This window comes from Coturnix japonica, chromosome 2 (assembly GCF_001577835.2).
Source record: "Coturnix japonica isolate 7356 chromosome 2, Coturnix japonica 2.1, whole genome shotgun sequence".
Lineage (NCBI taxonomy): Eukaryota > Metazoa > Chordata > Aves > Galliformes > Phasianidae > Coturnix > Coturnix japonica.
In genome coordinates this window covers 49,649,286-49,673,090 of record NC_029517.1, presented here as the reverse complement: position 1 = coordinate 49,673,090, position 23,805 = coordinate 49,649,286, and the positions used below count along the sequence as shown (strand labels likewise).

The 23,805-nt window shown below is 37.2% G+C and overlaps 1 protein-coding gene across 6 annotated transcripts in view; it reads right to left on the bottom strand.

Annotated features, from left to right (window-relative positions):
- COBL (cordon-bleu WH2 repeat protein) overlaps positions 1-23,805 on the bottom strand; it is a 146,357-nt gene that overhangs the window by 37,871 nt on the left and 84,681 nt on the right. For 5 of the 6 annotated variants that reach the window (XM_032442450.1, XM_015854337.2, XM_015854330.1 and 2 more), the window contains 2 exons: positions 12,004-12,142; positions 9,017-9,187 (listed from right to left, as the gene is read on the bottom strand). In XM_032442450.1, coding sequence (XP_032298341.1) covers positions 9,017-9,187; positions 12,004-12,142 — 310 coding nt within the window. The remainder of the gene's footprint in view (positions 1-9,016; positions 9,188-12,003; positions 12,143-23,805) is intronic. The other variant, XM_015854336.1, reaches the window with a different exon arrangement.

Here is a 23,805-nt window from a genome sequence, read left to right as displayed (position 1 = left end):
CACTTGAATCAGTAGGATCCAGCACTACAAACTTGCACGCCATTTCAAACACCAATCACCCTGTTTGATTCAGCTCATTACATGTAAACGAAGCCTAACTTCCAATCTATACTAGGGACTGAAGTTTGGAGACAGAGTTGCACCATGTGCGTGCTGGACACATATGTTTAGCCCAGCTTGCTAGTGATAAAATGAAAGCTTCTCTACTGGTATAGGTGTGACAGTTTCTAGAAATCCCACAGAGTACATTTAAGATGCTAGCCAATTCTTAAAGGTGAGCCTCACAAAGTTCATCTCTTATTCTGACTAAGGAAGAGGAAAACAGGGAATTTGGTTTCACTTAGAATAAACAAAGTTTATCCACAGACTACTTGTATGGCAGAACTGGGCTTCAAGGGAGTTAGAAGAAAAGTTTTTATGTTTAGAGTGGGAAATGGGAAGCTTAAGTTTTACTCCACATATTATGATGTAAGTAAATCAGAAGTCAAAGAGCTAAATACAAGAAAATGAGATTAGAAAGACAATTTGATTCACTAGTGTCCAGTTCCTTGCTTAATGTAACAAGAAAATATTTCGTTATATTCAAAGGAATTACATCAGGGCCAACTTCTGCTCAAAGTCTCTGGTATTATTTCCAGTACTGTGGCAGCAAGCTGAGTGAACACATAAGGGAATATAACATAGACACTTCGTGCTGTTACCTCTACAAAGAACTTCTTCTTCAGTACTTTCTCCAGTCATGAGAAAAATGAAAGAGATTTGGTGATCACAACTTAGAATTTGCTTATTAAATAAATCCCTGATATTCAAGGCACATTCAAGGGATATAAGGGACTTAAAGTTATGCATTATTTGGTTCTGACACAGCTCATGCTACTGGGCTGTACATGTGTAAGTTAAGCCATTAGAGAAGAACACAAAATAAACACGTCACCACGCAGCTTATTTGTGCACAGAAAAACACAAGACCACCCTTCCCTTTCTCAATCTCAGAGAAACCCAGTGAAATTCATTACGTATAAGCTCTTCTGAATGAGCAAGAATTTAATTGTATTACTTTTTGTTCTGTCAACATCTTACATATTTCAGCAGTGGACTTCTGTATAGTGCCCATATGGCCAGAGAAGCTTATTTGCGTACTGTGTATGAGATATCTGAAGAAGTGTGTAAACAGTGACAGCAAGTTTGTCTCACTGTCCTTGAGGGGGGAGTTCATAGTTTTGTAATGACATTAGAAAACAACATGGCTGTAATTTCGGAGGGATGGAATAAGTTACATTCGGTCTTCTAAAATAACATGTATTTTAGTATGGAAAGTTAAATGGTGCCTACTGCATGAACTAAATATATATTGAGAGTCACAGTAGTGATGAGAAGCCAAGTCAGGGAGACAGAACTGAGCACAACTCTCACACTGAGGCACTTTATACCATGATGGAACTGTAAGGAGAGCTTAAATGCAAAGAATGAGCATGGAAGAATCATACCCACAGAGCAGACTTTAAATATGCAGAATACAGGGGCATATGATAGATTACATGGCCGTGTTTAATAAATAAATGCATCACAAGCCTTTGCAATCTATCACATAATTTTGACTGGATGATCTATCTACCTATCACTCTCACCAGCACTTATTTGAGTACTCTATAGACCCCACAGCCAGCTACAAATAACCCTCCATTAAAACTGAACAAAAGGAGACATAATTTCTCCTTCCACATGTATATTTAAAATATGCTCTCTCCACTTCACCTCAGAATAAGTTTCAGTTCTGGACCAATACAGAATATTTTCTACAGATAAAAGTGGAATTAATCCAAAGCTTAGCATTCTGCAGCTCTGCTGGAAAAGAAAAAAGTCCAGCTGCTCAGTGCAAAAGACAGTATTCATTTCAATCCTCAAAGATAAGTCATGAAAAAAGACAGAATTACATGTAGAGAAAATATTTAAGCGTGCTGGAAGAGTCTCCAAATCTTTGTTTTGAAGATGATTGTATGACTGAATTGCTGGGAACAAAGTCACTTGACTGGCAGAGGATGGATACTAAAACCATCCATACACACCTTTGAAATGCTACAACTCATGCTGATAAACATTCCTAGTAAAACACATCCTTCTAGATCTACACTAAATGTGGCCAACTCCTATGCACTTGCTCTTCAGCACATACATCAGCTATATGCACCAGTTACCACACCTTGGACACAGGCTACAATAAATACACAGGCAATATCTGCACTGTAATAAGTAACAAAACATGCTGACACCCTTTGCAAACACACCTAGAGTTAAATTTTGAGGTCATGTCTGGAAAATGCCATCACAATAGCATCATATGCAAATATGATTTGGTTTCGCATTTGTGATTAAACTGATTGGAAATCACAGAAAAACTACTTTTCTTTTTAGTGGATGAACAGGAAAACTTTGTCAACTTTATTTATGAGCTTCTAAAACACTGAAAGTCTTCGCATGAATGCGATAATACTTATAGTTTAACATTCACCTTTGGCATTATCCTCACTTGCTACTTACTGCAGATATGTGACAACGCTGGCTCCCTCTGGTGGTCAACGTAAAATAAAAATAAGTTTTAAATTGGTCAATAAAATCACCTCGAAGCTTAATATGTTTATAAGACACAAGATTTTGTGGAGGATGAGGAAATTTATCATGCATCAGAACGGTACTAATAATAAATTATACATCTGCACTTATTTTTTAAAGGCACTGAACGTCACAGCTACCAGAGTCACAATACTTCAAGTTATTTTGATCCATATGCTATCTCTGCATTTACTTACCCTCCTCAAACACTTCCCAGTTGTTAGGGGGTTTTGCTTTTTCTTTCTTTCTTTCACCCCAGATAGAAAAGTATTTCACCCTGAAGTACAGTCTTTCAGCAATGCTATTTGGTAGTGCAGAAATGTGGTGAATAACTTGAATTTCTTACTAACTCTGGTAAGACCATTTTGATGGAGAGGTCTAACATAGCAGTCTATTTTATTATCATCTTTCTCCATATCATTATCATTACATTTCTCTTGTCTCTGTGGATAAAATGAAAGGCATAAAACCATGCCGATGGACTTTTATATCTTTGCTAACTTAAGATTCCATCAAACTGAACTGACACTTCTTCCGGTCACTGAAAATAACAAACGCACTCATTCATTTCCAGGAGCAGAACTGAGGTGGCTTCAGAGACCCTGGGTAAGGCACAAAGCAAGGAGGGATTCCCTGAGCGCACCTCAGTGCTGAGCTGGTGCCTGCAAAGCAAATTTCCATCAAGTTCATGTTCCCATGGTCTCACTTTGCTTGAACGCTCTACCCCCTCATACAGACATTATTAATGAACTAACAGTCATCAAACAGCTTATCTATGTGCTTCCATTGAATAGATTTGGATATAATGAGTGCCATTGGAAGTTCATTCTCACACTGTATATAATGATGGGAGGTTTTAAACATGCTAATGTTGGAGCATAAGCATAATTGCTTATAACCACAATGATTTCTTGTAAAGATACAGTTTTTCTTTTCCTTTTTACCATTTAATACTACATATATGTACCTGGAATTTCTGAAACTAGAAGCAACAAAGGGTATGAGCTGGCACAAGCAAAAACTTAGGCTTTTAGTGTTTTTCTTTAAAACTCAGGAAGACGAGAACTAGCAGCTAAAACTGGTCATCACAATTTTACACAGAAATTTCACAGAAAACGCCAATTTCCACAAACACAGGGAAAAACAAAAGGCAAAAGAAAAGAGGCAAATTTGGCATTTTAATACAAAAATGAAATAAATTAAGGATGAGCAATGAATTTCTGAGTTTTCACCCACAGCACTTTCAAGTTCAAGCAGACCATCTGGAAGCAGCTTTTTACAGCAAACTTGCCAGATAGGTGGTGAGGATCATAGTTGTATTCTTTCACAGCAAGGAAACCTTTTCATCAAAACTATGACTTAGTTAAAAAGTTGTCCTTCCAGTAAGCCGAACTGGTGTAGATGCAAAGAACTGCTTTTACAGCATACTGTACTTCTACACTGTACTCAATACAAACCCCTTTGTTTCACCACTTCATTATTCTGTTCTTCTAGCCTTAAATCCATGGGGCATGTAACTCTGCGGCATTACAAATGGGATGTAAATACAGTAATAAGAATAGGTAAATTAGGTTCTTAATCTTCACATTGTGTTTATCTACTCTTTTTTTTTTTTTTTTTTTTTTTTTTTTTCTCTGAGAGAAGACTTACAATTAAGCTATTGTCTTGTCTTAAGAAACTATTACAAAGTACCTGGCAGCACAGACAATTCAATTCCACTCCACTTTTATTAGAATACCTTAGGGTATTAAATATATATTCTGAGGCATCACTTAAAACTTATTAACTACATGTCATATTTGTATTAAAAGACATCAAAACCCTTTCTAGTCATGTTTCACATTATCTGTAGGAATGCTTTGTTTTGTTATTCCCCATTTTGCCTACCTGGAAAGGATTCAAGATGAACATGATTGTTTGCTTGAGGGTAAAACAATAATTTTTCATCATTTAAATTAGACTTCTGTACTGCGATTCACTAATTTAAGTAACATAAGTGCCTTAAATCATGGCAAATGTGAGGTCAGAACAGTTCTGGGTGTGTGCACCATTGCAACTCATAAAATGTATGTTTATAATTCAAAATTATTAAAAATACATGCCTTATGGGCCGCTCACATGAAGAAATTTCTTCAGTGTAAATAAATTTTCAGTAAGTACAATCCTATAGCTGATATTTTAATTATAACTCACTGAATATTCCTATTACAACTGTAAAAAGGGGAGTTGTGGAATGAGATTTATCTCGAGCAAAGAGTGTTTGCATCGTTCGTTACAGAAATAGAACACACACCTTGATTGCCATAGGATGACTCCAACATCAAGATAAAATTAATCATGCTAAGCACCAGGATGAAAGCACAAGTAAGGCCTATGAATCAGTATATTTGGTACTGATTCTTGGTATTACTTTTAGGCTTCTTTTAATCAGACAGATCTTTCTATTTCGTTTTTACTTCGCACCTTGAATGATAGCCAAGATACAGAAGGAATCCTGTACTTCAACTTGACTAGTCCATGCCCAGTTCTACTTTTGTTTCAGAGGAACAAAACATATGCAATGAAGGAAAAATAAGATACATTTGAGAACGTAAAATGCTATAACTAGGCTAATAGAAAAAAAGAAAGAAACATTTTGGGAAGTTTTCATGAAGTCTTTAGATAGCATTGAAAGACACTCTTCTCCTCCCCACACCACACACTCTTTGAAACACCAGAACAAATTAAACCGTGACTCAAAGTAAAGAGAAGCCTTAAAAAGAACAGACAAATGTACAGATAATGCTTTTGAGGCTGATATATAGATTTATGTAACACAGCATTCAGTTCTGGAGCATACATCTCACAAATGAGTATGAAATGAACCACAGCCAAAAATAATCAATAGTAATTAGAAGAGAATGTGAAAGTTCAAAAGAAAGGAAGCCAAAAATCTCAGTCAGGAAAGAAAAAAGAAAAAAAAAAAAAAAAGAAAAAAAAACAGGTTCTTTTCCAGCAGGGAAGGAAGAAAGGCAACAGAAGAATCAGGAGAGCAGAGGCAACAGGATGTTCAGAGGTATGAAGGTCATAGGAAGAGGGTCTGTCAGACGCGCTTGTTGTATGAAGGGAATGATGCACAACAATAAACTGTTGGGGGAAAAAAAAGAGTAAAAAAATAAAATAATGAATACTGTGTAGGAAATGCAACAGAATGGTTAGCATGCTCAGTTAACCTTCAAGAACCAGACACCCAAAGGAAGTGTCGCTACATGTGCCCATACACTGAAATTGTGAATTCCACAGATGCTCTAAGACTGACTCCCTGGGTTCGGGTAAAAGCTAACTCAATCCCAACAGTGTGACACCTACTGATAGGCAATGTGTTTAAAACTTTGCTTAACTTGGCCTGAATTTACGTTCTCTAGAAGGCACAAGGTATTGGAGATTCGGATTCATTCTTTTTCCTCAGATCAGGCTGGACAAGTACAAGGAATGATAGTAGTATAAATCTCCCACATCATCCTCACCTATTTTCCTATTTTCCAGATCATCTGTAAGAAAGAAAACACTAGGCCACTTGAAAGACTCCTTCTGCGTCACTGCACTATGATAAGCCACCAAAATTACATACTCAGTAATCTCCAGTTCTCAATTAATCTAGAACCACATGTAGTTTTCTCTCTGAGTTTATGTACCAGTTTTTGGTTTAACGAATTCCAACCCTTAAGAGACTATCCCTACTGACTGTGGAAGATTGCATATATATCCAAGGTGACTGAAGAAACATGACCAAATTGTAAAACAGTCACAGTTTTTGTCAAGTGACTTATAGTACCCATTAGTATATCAATAATATAATGAAAATATAAATAAATAGATATGGGGACAAGGCTCCTTTCTGTTCAGATTCTTAAAATGCACCTGGTATTACCCAGTTTATTGAGACTTTCAGACGACATATGACATAACCAAAGCCATGCGGTGACAATCGCCATTTCTGTACTACCAAAGCAAAGTTAATTGTACAGTTACAGGCCATGAAAAAATCTGATTAGTAAGATAAAGAAGGAGACAGGATCCCATAAACATATCATTTTAAGCATGCAAAAAACATGCAGCTAGGAGTCAACAAGAACAAAATTAACGGGAAAGCCTATGAAATGAGAATAAAAAGATTAAAAGCCAAAATCCAGTTGGAACAATTACAGTCTTGTTTGTGGGAGAGACTTGTACCACTAGGGCCAGAAAAGTACAAATATCTTAGCAAAAGCCCTATTCATGAATGACTTACACTCTACCTAAGTTTGGAAAACTCCATGAAGAGCGATTACCAACATCCCCTATGAAATGAAAATCCCTGAACGTGGGTTTCTTAGAGCACAATGGCACAACTGTGCGTCTGCTGGGAAGGAACGAGGGGTGGGGCACGGTGCCTCACAAACTATGGCAGATCACAAGGAACAAGAATTTAAACTCCACACGATCACATAATTATAATTTCTGAATGGGAATCACATCTTGTCAAATTGCTGCTGACAGTCACCCACTCAGCAAAAAGAGACCACAATCATCATCAAAGAAAGCTGTTTTGAGAGTCTTTTCAGAACAAATATGCCTTTCATCAATATCTGGCATCAGTAGCTTATCCTCCTTCCCACCTTGTTCTATGAGAAAACACATTTACTGAGGTTACAGTCAGGAAGATTGAAAACTTTGTTCTTCTTTGAATCTACCGCCAAAGTCCTATTTACAATGCTTGAGGCATTCTCAGGCAATAAAAACCATCATTGCAAAACTCTGTTCTTCACCACTCAGTCACTACGGTATCTAAGCACCTTTTGGAATTGAATTAGGCAATGTAATTAGCATATGTCATGCGTGCTGCTTACTCTCTGTGTACATCTACACACGTTTCTCTCCTGTAAATCTATATGCGTAAACTAACCAGGTAGAGACATGCCTAAGTGTAAAGCCAAACTTGTCCCTCTCCAACAATGATGCTTTATGTCTAAAATAAATATCCATTGAACACTATTGCTTTGCTCTCAATAAACCGAGCATAATAAAAGCTCACATTATGCTTCCATACACGAACTTAATCAAATCATTTTGGCTAGGATATTGTGTTTGTTTAAGAGCAAATGATCAAGCTGATAATATCAGAGCTGCATTGATTAAAGTGTATTTGATCACCAAGGTAGATCAGGAAAGCATCGCAAAATATTGGAGTGGTAGAAACTCAAATGAAGCAGAAATATTAATGTAAAGAAAGCCACAACAGATTTTTAATAAAGAGAATATTGTAGGCAAGCTGATGGTATCCAGCAAAAAAGGACTTCAGGTATGATATGATTTCTGTGCACACATTGGTAACTAAATGAATTAGGGTTAATCCTCAATAAAGGTCAGGTTTTCTGTTAGTATGGATTGCCTCAGTTTTCTTCTCTTCTCACAACAAAACTCAACAATCACTACGTCTATGGAAATAACAGAATAGCAATGCAATGCCATGGATCAGTTGGTACTGAACAACAAAACACCAACATTAAAGTGTCAGGATAACTGCTACCTGTAGAATAATTTCAGAAAGAAAACACCCTGGAAAAAAAATCTTTGTCAAATTAGCAGCTAATGGAGGCACTTCTCTACCCCATGGTTTGGAGACAGACCTAACCTTCAAAGACATGTCCATGTGATGCCATAATATGCCAGAGCTTTGCTGCCTTTACAGGATCTCCACGGGTGTGCAGGTCAAGCCCACAGGGAATATACAATATGATCAAAGACTTGGATCGTATACAAAGAATTAAAGACAGTCAATGGAGAAGCATGAAAAAGTAATGAAAACATGCTTTTCACAAATACCCAAGGATGTGGAAACTATCTTATTATTTTTGTCTGATAACGGTTATACCTCGAGAGGAAGAGCACACAAAGGAGTATCCAGAGATGTTAAGGAAGAGGTATCCATTAGGACAGGAAGGCCTTTAACAATATACAGCTTGTGTAAATCGCTTAATTTTCCTGAAGGGAGACACCCTGCAGTTTTCAACCTAGACTCACAGACCTACTGACTCCCAAAGGAATTTGTCTCTGCAGAGAGAAAAAGTGTTAGCACAGAAAATCAAAGAGGGAGAATTAACACAAGGCAATGAATTTTTGCTTCCAGTTGGGCAAATTCACGTATTCTGATGGTTGTTTTTAAATGTTTTTAATGGCCAGGGATCTCTAGCAAACCTGCCTGCAAACAAGTGCTTAATTTACTTTGCATTAATTAGTTACACTGCATTGGACATTTCAAAAGACAACAGGCTGGAAAAAAGGGAAAAAGCAGACACACGTACAGAGAGGAAAGTCTGGAAAAAACTACCCCTGAGAGTAATCATCAACAGAGATGAAATGTAAATACATATATTTTGAAACATACGTTTAGGTACCAGTTTTGTTGGTGCTGTAACATCTGCTTCTCTGTAAGAGATTGCTGGATCCACACTGTCTCTTTCAGGAGGAGGGTAAGGTGGGGGTGGGGGGATCACTAACTGGGGTGGGTCGCGAGTGGGGCCCCTAGGAGGCTTTTGTGGCACCTGCCGTCCATCACCTACAGGGGATCAATTCACTAGTTACTTCAGCATCAAGACAATAATTGCTGTGCTAACTGTTTTTATAACATGTGCTGATCTTCCTTTACTCATAACCAGAGTCTCTCTGGATATAATACTGCTCTTATTTAACCCTAGGTAATTAACGGAGAAGGAAATGCCTGGACTCCCACATCAGCGAGAGCAGAACCAGGCCCAAAACATAAGTGTACATCACAGTTGATATCTTTATCGGTGCTTTGCCAAATACAAGGCAGAGAAAAATAACTGGGGAAAAAAAAAGAAAGTGAATGAATTTATTGACTTCTAGGGTACTCTATGTGACTACTTTTCTCACTCTGTAAGAGAAAAAGGAAAATGCATCAAATCAGTACTTTTTAAGTAGGTATCCTGACAGGTTCTTTTCTTTCTAGGTAGTTTTTGTATCATTTTGTCACTGTGGGGAAGCAGCTGATAAAGTCATTCTTAACGAAAGTGTTAAGCTATCACAGGAAACACGCATAACTTTGACTGAGAGCCTATTTCAATACTACATGTAACAACTAGACAGACATGCATCACTGCACTGCACCGTGGTGCTGAAAAGCTGCTGCTGGTTTGTAGTGCATAGGCCTATTGCAATTCAAAATGTCCTCAGATGCTGAAAGCAAGCTGAAGAAACACAACTGTCTGGTTGCCCTTCTCTCATGCACTGCCCTAGGCATCTGCAATGAAAATGGTCACTGATGAAAATGGATACTGGTGGAGATGGACCTCTTGCCTGCTCCATTCTCACTGCTACTGCACTCATGCTCAGGTGCTGCCGAGAAATGGAGTAGCACCAAGAGTGAGGAAAAAAGATTAAGCCATTATGATTACTAGTTAGGAGTCACCAGTTTGTAGAGACTCATAACACAATTAAATGCTGCCAATACGCACTCTTTTTAACTGCTTTGTGAAAACAGCACAAGGCTTTGGGATCAGAACAAGTGGCTTAATATTGAATACTGAAGTGCACCCCACCTGCCTGTTTGAGAATATTTTAAATAAAACCCTTTGCTTGGATTCATGAGGCTAAGCTGGGAGATGCACAGGTATCTTTAATCCTTTTTCATCATGGGGCTGCCTATTTCTCACAGCACATTTCCCCCTCACTACTGTCTTGCTTTTTTCACAGCTTTTCTTTCCTGCTTTCAGAGCCATCTGTGCTTTCTCATCGTTTTCTTCCAAGGGCCTAAAAGAGAAGCTGTTTTACCAATCTTCCTTTGCTGTAACATTTCTTCTTGTTAATGAATGTATTCATTCAAGAAAGTAGTAGAAAATGAGAAGCACTGAGGATTGAGCTACTGTGGGATGAGCTCTTTGTTAGTGTAAATTAATAAGGCTCCGCTAAAGTAAACCATACTAAAGAACCCTACATCAACAGTCTGGCCAGCAAGCACTTACGTTCACAGCACTGAACAACTAGAAGTGGCTCTGCTCTGCTTTATTTCAACGCTCTGAACACTGATACAAAATAAAATTAACAGTTAAAAAAAGTTAAAGCACTAAGCATTATCAATCATCAACTTGCAATAGAGCAAGACATGAGAAGTGTCAGGCTGTGACATCAGCAATAGTTAGAAGTAAGCCTATTTACTGAAAACTCCTGTATTATATAGCACAGATATAACGTTCCCCTTGTGAGGCTTAAATAAGAGATGTCAATGGAGTCGAGCATGTCATAAGATAATGGACTCCTGCTGCTGCATAAATGCTGAGGCATTAAATGTGAAGCATTTACTGAAAATAAATGTTGGAACAAAGCCAAGAGGTTTCTTTCTAAACTGTGAGGCACTTGTAATGTAAGCAATTATGTATGACAGGATGTCATATCTGTATGTCTTAGGCACTTTATGGAACATGAGGTCAAAGGCATGAACTGAAGTGCACTGAGTGCATTACAGCACTTACAGAATGATTCTCTTAACGTACTGAAAAACGAGTTCCAGTATGTGGGGTTATTATCTCATATCTTTACCCATCATAAAATCACTTTGTTTGCTAAAAGCATAATCTTGGGGTCCTTGCTTGGGCAAAGCTCCCACCGACCTGAATGAGCTTGCAGTCAGAGAACAGCAGAGGTCTGGGAGAGCATTCTTCAGTCTTCCTGTATGACAGTACATGTGTCACATACAGCTGAAGACCACAGTTCCTTTACTGTCTCCAGCTATGTATGGAATTCCTATAAGAGTACCAGTTCTTTTCTTCTAGCTATAGACTAAGGATAAGTTAATTTAAAATAATATCAAGGAACACATTCAAAATAAAAACTTCATTGAACACGGTGAGTTGATATCAAAGTTTTGGAGGACTACAGCAAAAGAAAATGTCTTTTGGTTTTAGGAATGTTTAGGAGAATTTAAACAAGCTTGATTGTTCCTAAGTTCTAGCAGAATCCCATGGCTTCAGATGGATTCAGAACTGCCTGGCCTATTTCCTGATCTCCCTTTTACTAGCAAAACAACCATGACCTCAGAGGCATGGAAAAGGCTCAGGACAAGTGCTTTGGAATATCTAACTTGTACCAAACATTCATATTGTCCACAGGATTATCTACTTTTACTACTCCATAGTAGGGAGAGTACTCCATAGTCTTCTGAATGGCGCCATCAAAACAACAGGCAATACACAAACACTTATTTCCAGACTTTCATTCTGTAGAGCAAAAGCATTTTTTTCCCCCCGGGTTATAAAAATTTCCCAACTCACAGCATAACAGAATTAAGAAAACTCTGAACACTAAATGCTGAAAGCACATGCATGGAATTACCCAGGAGAAAAGAATGTCTCTCACCCATTGTGCTCTTCCTCTTGTCTTCCATCTCTTCTCTCCTATTTGGCATGGCAGGAGTAGGTGGAGCAGACTGAGTTGGTGGAAGAGGTGCACGCCTCTTCTTTTTCTGTAGATCGTTAAGAGATGCTCCTTGTGAAATCTAGTAAAATTGAAAAATATGCAAAGTGAAGGATGTGTTGGTGGTTTGTTTTTTTTTTTAAGTTATCAATAGCATAAAAAGTGATTGTCATATGACCTAATTTATTTAGCACATGGCACCATCAAAATACTTAAAATAAGTATTTACAGTGCCAACAGGATATTGTTAAGACAGAAAACGAGGCACAGCAATGCACTCAGGGAAGGACAGGGGCAAGAAGTGCAAAGAACGTCACAACAGAACTACCAGTCTACTTCATTAGATATTTTTGGTAGGAGACTGGAGAGCAATGCATAGTATGACACTATGTGTAACAGCTTAACTCATAGTATGCTCTTGTTTTTAACACTGATTTCTTCAGATCTTGAATTATGGTTAAATACTGCAATCTGTATATGCAGGGAATATATACGCTCTCGTTTCCTTCAGTTTCCTCTCAAAACGATGCTTCAGGACTTGTGAGAAGAGAGTCAAATTTGAAGTCTGTTTGTGTAATTGTAAGAGATGATACTGTAACTGATCTATGTTTACTAGACTTCTTCGACATAGTTCCAAAGATCTCTAACACCTCTGCTTCCAAAAACTGCAACATGTTGGTTGACCAACTAAAACTTCTTTACTGTTTACACTGCTTTTTCAAATACGAAAAATTTAATTAAAAGTGTCTTTGGTTTCATTGCATTGCATAATATTTTCTGCTGATCACCGGAACACAGCTCTGTTTTTTTCCACCGGGAGAATAATTCAAAACAAAACAAAACAAACAAAAAAAAAAAATGAAAATCTGTTGAATTTTCAGATTTGAGAAGTACCATCAACACCAGACAGAATCTGGCACAGCTGAGGCAGAGGGCAATGCAAGCTGCCCACACACAGCATGATATTAGCATTCCACAGTGTTCTCTCGTACTGCTTCACTGCTCTGTCCATCTTGATAATCTACATAGCTGAAGATACCTATTATAAAGAACTGCCTGGCAGTTTTCTAATATTAACAAAGGCCTAAATAATAATAATAATCCTTCCTTTAATCCAAATGACTAGTGAACTCTTAAAATACTTTTGTTGTGGGCGATTTCATTTAATGAATAGTAGCTTCACACTGCTCAAAGCTATTATCAGAGATCAGAGGAAAAGCATTCATTTGTATGTGTCCCTTCCTAGGCTGAATGGGAACTCCAAGGATAAACAAATTTTGCAAAGAACAGAGCCTCTCTCTCTTAGCCTTCCTATTCACAAGTCCACTAGTAGGGCGAGGTTTATAAAATAAGGAAACTCAATAACCACCCTGAAGGACAATGCCCTAACCACTGTGCCACAGCACATACAGATGCCCTCCACCTGGAGAAACTTGCAAACAACTGTACTGCCATTACAGTGCATTAACCAGGATTGGCTGCAGGCTCCAGCAGAGACAGAGGGTGGGGAAGGAAAGGTGTCCTGGTTTTGGGACCCACTAACATAGGCCATTTCTGTATTTTATATTAAATATCCACTGGGCACAGCACATGACTAAAGCCAGAAAGGCCAAGCTAGATAAAAGAAACTGACTATAAATGACTAAAGTTGGATTTAGTATTTGTTAAAGAAAATGTTCACAGTACCAAAATGCCCTATATGCAGCTGAATAAAGATGGGAAGCTTTGTTCAGTGAAAACAGACTCATCAGGCTCTGGTTTTTCAGATTAGAAATTACATGGAGGACAGCTACCTAATTCTGCATTCTTCATGCTTCTTTTGGGCAATTGGCAAAAAGGCACCTAGAAAAAACAGCAACACAGTTCTCTGCTCTGCCTTTTAAAACAAGCAAATACATTTGAGCAAATACATTGATTCTTTAGGGTGGTACTTTACAAAAAAAGAGAATCCTCAAAGAGATTGAACATTAAAATCTGACATTATTGTCCAAAATTCAGTAGCTACAAAGAATCACCTGAGAAACAGGCAGAATCAGAATTTCTCCAATACTTGGCAAGTACAGGCTATGACTTTCACATCTATTTAATAGCATCTTTTACCTTCGGGATTCACTTATGTCCTTCCAAGCAGAAAGGTCACTTTACTTGAGGATAAAAATGGATGGTTGGTGATTTAAATGTTAAGCCTAGGAAATCTTGAGAATCAAGGCAAAAAGAAAAGTGTTTTTCTGATTGAAATGATAGAGATCACTCACTGAGTACCAGGTAAGTGCAGGATGTTAGTCTGCTATAACCGAATTCTTAAAAAGACACATTATGCTGTTACAAAGAAGAAAGAACTCTTGAGTGAAGCCAACTTCTCTCAGCTATATGTGTGCTTATTTAAAGGAACCTTCTAAGGAACATTAGACAGATGTATGGGTAAATAAACTGCTACTGATTGGAAAAAATAAAATCTAAAGGATAGTACACAACAGCAGTAACAAAAGTTTGGTCAAATACACGCACACAGAAACTATTATCATATAGTCAGCTAAGCACAGCATACTTCACTAACACCATACGCCCAGGGAGGTTGTGGATGCCCTGTACATGGAGGTGTTCAAGAGCAGGTTGGATGGGACCCTGGGCAACCTGATCTAGCAAAGGTGTATGTTTGGTGGCCTTGCTAGGCAGGGGGGTTGGAACCACATGATCCTTGAGGTCCCTTCCAACCCGGGTCATTCTGTGATTCTGTGTAACAGTGCTGAAAGCTAGACAGACTGCAACGTATGTAAAAGTGTCTAGTTCAAGAACAGGTAAAAAGTTTTTATAGTAGTTTTTAAAATCTAACCCTAGTAAACATATGAGGCTAAACATCAGTACTAAAAAAACACAAAGAACATTCTGTTTCCTTCTTGCAATTGTATATACCAAAACAATAGAACTTGAAAATAATTTGTTATGGCTGGCTGCTTCTTTTATTAATAAATCAAGTCTTACAACATTATCTGAATTTCCTATCCAAATTTTGTTACAGGAGCCCCTCTCTGAGTGTAACAGAGTATTTCTGATCCTTAGCACCTTCAGCTATCTATCATTTTTTAAGGAACTAGATGATATTTTTAGGTGATCTTCAATTCATGCAACACGTATTTAAAAGTCACGTAAGCGTTCTCTGACTCTAATACTGTCAACTGAACAAGAGATGAATGAAGTGGGTCAAAAGGACCTAAATCTGACAAACAGTGAAACATGTTTCCAAACTGATGGCAGCAAATATAATGGAAAAAAATAATAACAATTGATTAAATTTATATGGCTTACATGCTGTTTCAATAATACTCCTGATACTGCAGACAAAATACTTGAGAAATATGCTGAATATGGCTTCTATCGCTCAAAGTTCAACACCTTTATTAAAATTGGAGGGCTGAAGAAACACTTCGAACAAAACAAGGAGGAGGCCATGAGCCCATGGAAAGGAGGAAGGGTACCCTACAAGTAGGATGGTAGTAAATTTCAATCAGTAGCATCTGACAGTCACCTAACAGGGCTCTGGAGAGTATACCAGTAAATGTATATATTTATATATATATTTTAATTATTATTATTTTTAAATGCATAAGAGTTCAGTATTTAGTCTGGGTTACACTGCACCAAATAAAATGTCATGAAAAATATTAATAGAGATTGAAGGAAACAAAAGCCACAATCATCAAAAATTCACTGAGTGAGTATTTATAGACAAGGAGGTGTTCAGATAAACTTCCATTAGGCGTTCTGCTCCTTTGCCTTGCCTGTCTCAACTTATAGGTCAGCAATTGCTTTTGTTTATCACCTCCTCACTAGTAAGCTTCTAATAGTAATGTTTATCTGTGTAACTGCTAAGTCATCTGGCAAATACCACGTTCCTTTTATTCACAAATCAAACTGAGCCAAAACATACTGCAGCCTCAATGCTCCCCAAACAACTTCCTTCTGCAAGCCAGAAACCACCTCGATGTATTGTGTATTGTGCTTCTCTATCCTCCAGCATCTCCCAGCTCTGCAAGTCACCTGCTGACACTGGCTATGTATCTGTCTTCTCAATCACTACATTGACCAGAAAAGAAATCTCACTGTGCTGTTCCCAAAGACAAACTAAAGGCTGCAACAGCACTTTTGGAGAGTCACACGTATCTATCTCTGGCCTGTTAAAGGCATCCCACAAGCACTTGACACAGAAGTTAGAGAACAAGGGCCTGGGCTTAATTCAGCTTTGAGAGCTGCCTGCAGTGCATCCTTAAATAACAAAATACAGCAATATTCCAATTATTAGAGTTTTATCTTGCCAATTAAATTATGAAGCAAGTAGGAATTTATATCAAACTGGTGATGCTAGCAGGTAAAAATGCTTAGTCTAGTGCTAGAAACCCAGCAGCGTTTTGTGGATTTGAGGTGAAAATATCACAAAACTTCTAAATTGGATGCTGAAGGCCACCTTTGTAGCTTTCTGTGTACTAATGCCTTTCAAACAACGCATTCTGTTCATTTATTGAATAGGTGTGGAAGACCTTATGATCTTCAACAATTACTGTGTTGAGACAAAGAGACAAGAAGATAAAGACACATTGCCCTCCTTCCACCAGGAGTTATGTTTGGAGCAAACAGGTGAGAGCAGACACATACACAAGGATTGAGACAGAACCTGGAAAAAAGCTGAGTGATCTCAGCTCAGAAGCACAAGTAAGGACACAAGAAGGGATCAAACCAAAAGGTATAATGGAAAGTCTCCCTTGGACTTGCACATTAAAAAAAAAACAAACCACACCTTCTTGAATTACTTTTGGATAAACAAGGTTTCCACTGAACAAACTATGGGTATCTCTTACCATAGTCTGTGTCTACACCCACTGGAGAAAGACTCAAGGAATCATAGACAGATACAAACTGTTCTAAATGTGCCTTAGAAGAAACCTCCACCGCGGACCCAGTCAACACATAACTGTAGCATTAAAAAAAGTGCATATTTTGCATTTCTAAACCCAAACTACTCTTTCTAGTACTTTCATGAAAACAAGAAACATTTGTCTTACAGCAACAGATTTTTCCTTTCACTCTCACTGCTGTCAGTTTGACAGACCAGGAAAAATGGAAACTTGAAAACCAGTTTTCCAGGGTTTGATTTTTATCAAAATCACCATTAAACAATTTAATTTTTGCTTAAACACCCTAGAAACAGATGATACGTGCATTTTATCAGCCGAAGAGCTGTATCTGAACTATGGACTGAATGTGAAAGATGTCCCATCATAGCTCAGCATATTCAAATGTTTTACAGCAAATTATACAAAACGTGTGAAGTAAGCTCACATACTCTCTTGCAACATCACAGTTCAGGACCTTCCACTGCTTTACAGAATGTCTGTATTGCTGTGACTTCTGTCTCATTTGTATATGAAACGTTGTTCAGGGAAACAGCGAGTGATTATCTGTTGAAATTATTTTAGAAGCAAATAAGGAGGACTGGAAGCACACACACGGATTCAATAGCAGGAATGTCTTAACTACAAATTGATTCCTGTCATCCAGCATGGACATGACACACACACTGATTTAAGCAAGTCAGATTTTGACACACCTGTTGGTGATGATACCGTGTGGGTCAGAGTGCCTACTCAACTGCAAAAGTGCTTAAGTATCACAGAAAATTCTATTAGCTTTTAACAAATGACATTATCACATCCAACTACGTATGGGACTATCCCAGCCCCTTTTCTCCTCACAAAGTGCTGTACAATGTTTTGAGACAAGACTAATTTAACAGTACGACCTGGAAATAAAAAGACAATTTTTACTTATCACTTTCTAGATATAATTGTAGTTGCACTGATGCTTTTTCAGCATTGAATAGAAGACAAGTGGTAGGTTGGTATGCTAGTAAGATTTATGGCTTGAGAGTTTTTAAATATATTTTTTTGGTATGATTTTGTACATAATTTAAAGCAGTTGAGAAAAAAATATTTTGATCCAAGAGGAACCACTCCAGGAAAATCAGAGAGATAAATCTTTCAGCTGCAGAACAGAGACATAAATCTGCCCACTACACTTTATGATATAAAAGCTACTCTATCCAGCTGATTCAGTGCTTTCACTGGGCAGCAGATTCCTCTACTCGCCTAGCACCAGAAACTATAAGAAGTCCCAGCCGAACATTAATTTGTCTTAAACATCATTTGCTCATATGTCTAACGTCCCCTGGACACATTGCACAGAATGTGATGCATTTCTCTACATTGCAGGTGTTCTCATCTCCACAATATGATGGTCAAATTATTGTACTATCTTCAGAGATAGTTCAGCACAGATAGCACATTATCTCAGAATTGTGGAAATAAAGTTATAGAAGTGTTTGATCTTTGACATAAAAAACAGTTATTTCAATGTACTGATTTCTAATGAGAGGGAATCACAGAATTGCAGAATCACAGAATTATCAAGGTTGGAAAAGACCTAGAAGATCATACATTATTAGGCTTTTCACTGATAATAAGCAAAAACTGAAACAGAGGTCAGTTGACATGGAACTTATGAACAACTCATGAGGCCAACCACTGCCAGCTACACTATATTCAATTTAGCTGAACCTTATTTCCTTATTGGGCAGTACTCCATTTCAACTGACTGAATTTCTAATCTCTGACTATGTTACAAATGGCATTCAAAAGCGACAGTCTGATGTTTCCCAAAAACATGTCTTTATGTTGCAGATTGCATGTGAGTGGTGGGATATTTAAAATGCCTGCTAGGATACCATGCAATGCAACAACATATTGTAAAAGCAACACACACACAGATACTCACAACCTGGCACATGGAAACAGAATTAAAGAGCATATTCTTCAAAAAAAAAAAAAAGTCATTTTGATTAGAAAAAGCACAGAAATGATTACACTTTCATAAACTAGGAACTGAGTTCTGTGGATCAGGCATTTACATTCTGTACATCTTGATTTCCTAGTTCTCGATCTCGCAAACCCAATGACAAAATGAATAATAATAAATGTAAAGGAAGAACTTAAAGTAAGTGGTAGGAAGTTAAGAAATGAATGCTGCTAAGAAAGACTGATTACTTGACATTTGGATTGACTAATCCCGGTGTACTGCTTTACTTTGGATACACCAGTTTCACATGGCACATGCCTACATGGGGAAATCTCAGGCTATGACCCAACCCAACACCAGCCAACTCATCTGATAGTTGGGCTCATGAAATGTCTGTGGCTCAGTCATACTCACAGCCTCAGTTTCTGAGCTGCTTCCTGCTAGAAGCGTTCAGTCGCTGTGTCAAATTGGGAAGTCAGGCTTATAACTAGGGTACAAACTGTAGTTCTATTCCAAAAATACCATTATTATTTTAATTAGATGCCACAAAATATTGCATAATATTGCTCAGTTTTATGCTATTTAAATTCAAATTTAATTTCTTGCATTACATAACTCATGCATTAATTTTGTAATTTAACAGTGACCAGAAAAACATTTCAACATTAGTAACAGATAAAAAGCATCACTGAATTCTACAGAAATTGCTATGTTCTTGTGCTTTATTTTTATTCATAAACTGAACATGACAAAATTCAAGGATGTCCTTGAATACTCAGTTGACTGGCAACAGAAAGCTAAATCAGTTGACAGAAGAAAACCACTGCGAGGTGAAGGGGCAAGCTCATTTTTCCATCTGTTTTTATTGAACACACCCTTCGTGAAACGTCATGGTCAAGGGCAGTTAAAAATTAATGTCATTCTAATCTTCTTTAAACACTTTAACTTGTTAAGCTAAATGTGTCAAACAGGAAACTATCCATAAACAAATCCGAGATGTTAAATTACTAAGATAGCTGTGATTTCCTTCTTTTGCAAAATCTCATTACTAGCTGGAATATTATTTCCACTCAAGGAAGTCACTCTACAGCACCAAATATTTTCACATGCATTGAAACATGTAGACTACACAAGTTTGCGGATGTTTGTTTTGGCAGAGAATTGAATTTCCTCTGTTTCTCTGAATACAATATAATCCTCCTCATTTATGTCTTCATTTAGGGAAAAAAGCAAAAAAAGCAACCCAAACCCTCAGATGGTTAAAAATCATATTTTAAAACCACTGCAAACTGACTTGGTACTAAGACTGATTTCTTTTCTAGATAGAGACAGTTAAGTAAAAGGGCAAAAATATACTCATTTTTTTCTTCATTTTTGTGCTTATCTTTCAGCTAGAGCAATGCATTTGAATAGAACAATTGAGTAGTAACAAGAATTTGAAATACAAAGTAGGACTGCTGCTTTATACTTCTTCTGGCAACTGTATGAACGAATCTGATAGGTATCAATCATAGTTCCTTGAGCTAGTAGTGCCTTTGGGATGAGCCTGAGTGTAAAGATTTTATATATAATCTTCCTCTGTCACATATTCAGGATTACATGCTGACTGTTTGGTTGGTCTGTTTGTTTGTACTTAAAAATCAGAGAAATGTCATTTGATTTGCATCTTTGTCGTTTTTTTTTTTTTCTTTTTTTCTTTCTTTTTTTTTTTTTTTCCTGAAAGGATGAGCTATAGCAGGGACGGTCTGCTAAGCTATAACATTCTAGTTAAGGTGACACTTGCACTTCCACACTTCCACTGTTCTTCCTCTAAAGAGGTGAAAAACTGAAGTGGTATGCAGTTAGAGGAACTGGATTTGCATTCCCACCTCTCTGAATGATGAATTAACTCAAGTGAAAAATGGCTTTAGGTATCAGTGAACAATTTTAGTACATTATACTTACCTGGGATGTTTTAATTTGTTTTCCTATTTCTAGCTAGAAACCGATTAGCAAACAATGCCATCAAGCTACTGAATTATTCCTGATTAACACAGTAAGTATTTAAGTAGTTAATTTTTCTAGTATATACATTTTCTTTATTTTTTTATTTTATTTTATTTTTCTTTCTAATTTAAGATATAAGAAAGGTGGAGTTACAAGTGAAATCTGAACAGTGACACAAACCCAGTTTCTAAATTAAGCACTGTGTTAGGGTCATTTTTCATTGCTTACTGTTAGTTCTTCAGAAGCCTTGCCTTGTCCATTAGCTTCCCCTAAATAATCTGTCTGACAAAGCTAATAATTACTCAACACAAACTTTTTCTTTAACGAGAGTTAACTACTATGATGACATCAGCCTGTTCTATTTGTCTGTGACTTGCAAGCCAGATGAAGTTTACTTACTAAATGTTGCAATCCTGCCAAAATCCAGGGCTGCACAGAACAGTATGTTCAGGCCCTGATGTCTTGCCAGTTTTCAATGAAGTGTTTGACGGAGACCACATGTGGAGGTCAAGTGATACTATCATGATCTCACCAGATGGTAAGTTGTGGTATTATTCCCAAGGCAGGTAGCATAATCGGTTCAGAAACAGCTGGCAGGTGATCCATGATCTCACAGCCAGAAGCAACTGGATTATTGCAAAAGATCAGGAATGTTACTGATGCTGGTGAAAAGACTTTTCCAAGAATTTTTCTTGTACATAATCTAAGGATTCAACTCTCAAGCTGTATGCTTTCTTCTAACAACAACAACAAGGTATCTACTATATTAGCGGCTATCTTAAGTCAGAATCCTTCCTGCCTAACAAATCTCATGCCTTTACATGGTTTTGATATGATGCATGTTAAGTGATATACAGAGACAAAGCAAGCTCAAGTTGCTTGGGTTTCCATAACTACACAGGTTAGAGGGTAGTACTGGACTATTTTGCAGCAAACCGGAATATTGACCACTGAGGATTTCTACAACATTCTACAGGTCTTCTTTTCCCATCCCCCTATAGTATCGGTCTGACCACACCAAAGTGTGAAACAGCACTTTCCAAAATCCACCCTTCAGTTACAGCAAGCAAGAACTTAATATCACTACTGGACATTTCCCGGATGAAGCTGCAAAATAACTTCCTGAAAATGCAACAAAGCTACATGGTAAACTTTTTCATAAGCAACATTTTCCCCCAAGCTAGAGAAGCAATATTCTCCTTCTAAAAAACACACATCTTTAAAGCAGGTTTAGAATGTTTAAGTTTGGTGTGATACCCAATAACTGACCATGCATTTTATCCGAGCAAAGAGAGATTACCAAAGGGCCATTGTAAAGGCAGCATCACCTCCCCTCGCACCTTCTGGATAACATCAAAACCTCCATCTTCCACTGAAATTCTATACTAACATCCTTATTCACACTGGCTAAACTTCAGAAAAAAAAAAAATTAATATTAATAACAGTTTATGAATGAGAATAAGATTCCTTTTAATTGATTCATCATCCATCACATGCCATTTAAAATTACAGGACAAAGGAGACAAGAGTAAGTATATTAATTACTAGTTAAAATCAGGGACACAGAAGAAACTGGAAAATTAGTAGCTCAACTCTGAGTTACTAAAATGTTTTCTGAAAATTTATTTTTAAAATAGGATGCATACTGCTAGTAAATGTGCAGCAGCATAAAGTAGAGCACTAGAAAGTCTAAAGAGGATGGGTGACAATCTGCACAGATCATGGAATTTCTTTAGAGATACAGAGAAAAAATTATGTAATTTAAAACTGAAATGTAACATAACCTAATACTATTTAAAGTTACTGAGAAAGTAGTCACTATAGTGCATAATAATCTACCTGTAGCCTTTGATAATCATTATAAAATAAAGCTTGTTTAAATGGATTTTTTTTTTAATGCTTTTCTCTATAGAAGAGGTACTACTCAATTTTACCAGGAGCTTTTTTTCTTTTTTTTTTTTTTGAGCCTTTGATATAATTCCTAAATTTGATTCTATATATGACAGCAAGATAAGCCTTTGGCCATGACGGCACTTTTCTCTCTTTTAATTTGGGCCTGCATCATTAGCCAAACCAGAATGCACTTGTCTAGCTAAATTAAGCATCCAGACTGCACAGCAAACATTATCTGATGTTCTGTCGGCTGGTTTCATGTTTGTCTGAGCACTGCTTTGTCAGTCATGAAAGGAACCAATCTGGATACCTCTCATTCAGCCAACTCAATGTCACATTTAAAGCTCTTCGGGGAAAAAATGAACAAATCACCTTCAATTTAGAAATTAATTCTTCTGTGTTCTAATTTCATAGCTATTTACTTCAATATAGAGCATTTTGAGGGCCACAGACCTTTTCTGCTCACGACTGCTTCTAGTAATTGGTTACGGTACATCTTGATAATGGACTATGGAATAGGATAGCACTAGTCAGATTAAGCTCCATTGAAAATATTAAATAGATAACACTTTCCAGATTTATGACCGGTTACAAAGACCACTGGTTCTTTAAAACTTAATTTAGTATGTAATCACAGAATTTCGTGCCTATGAAGGGCAACAGTTTATAAATGTTTTTTTTTTTCAACATAAGACAATTAGCTTAAAATCATTAAAAAATACCCCACCCTTATACGTTCATCTTAAATAAAGAAATACTGTCTAATCCGTTAGGGAAAACTGGATAGATCCAGGAAAGCAGCATGCCACAAGAGATCTATCTTAATTGTCACCCTTTGGAAGGCAAGAATATCATCATTTGCTAAGCAAAACAATAACTTAATCACATCACAAGGCAGAAGCGTACTAATAACCCATTTCTCAAAGAAGCTGTTATGTAGACATCAAGCACAGAAAGCACTGAAACACAAAAGAAAGCACATCAAGCATCACTAACAGAAACAGTTTAGCTGCTTTCTG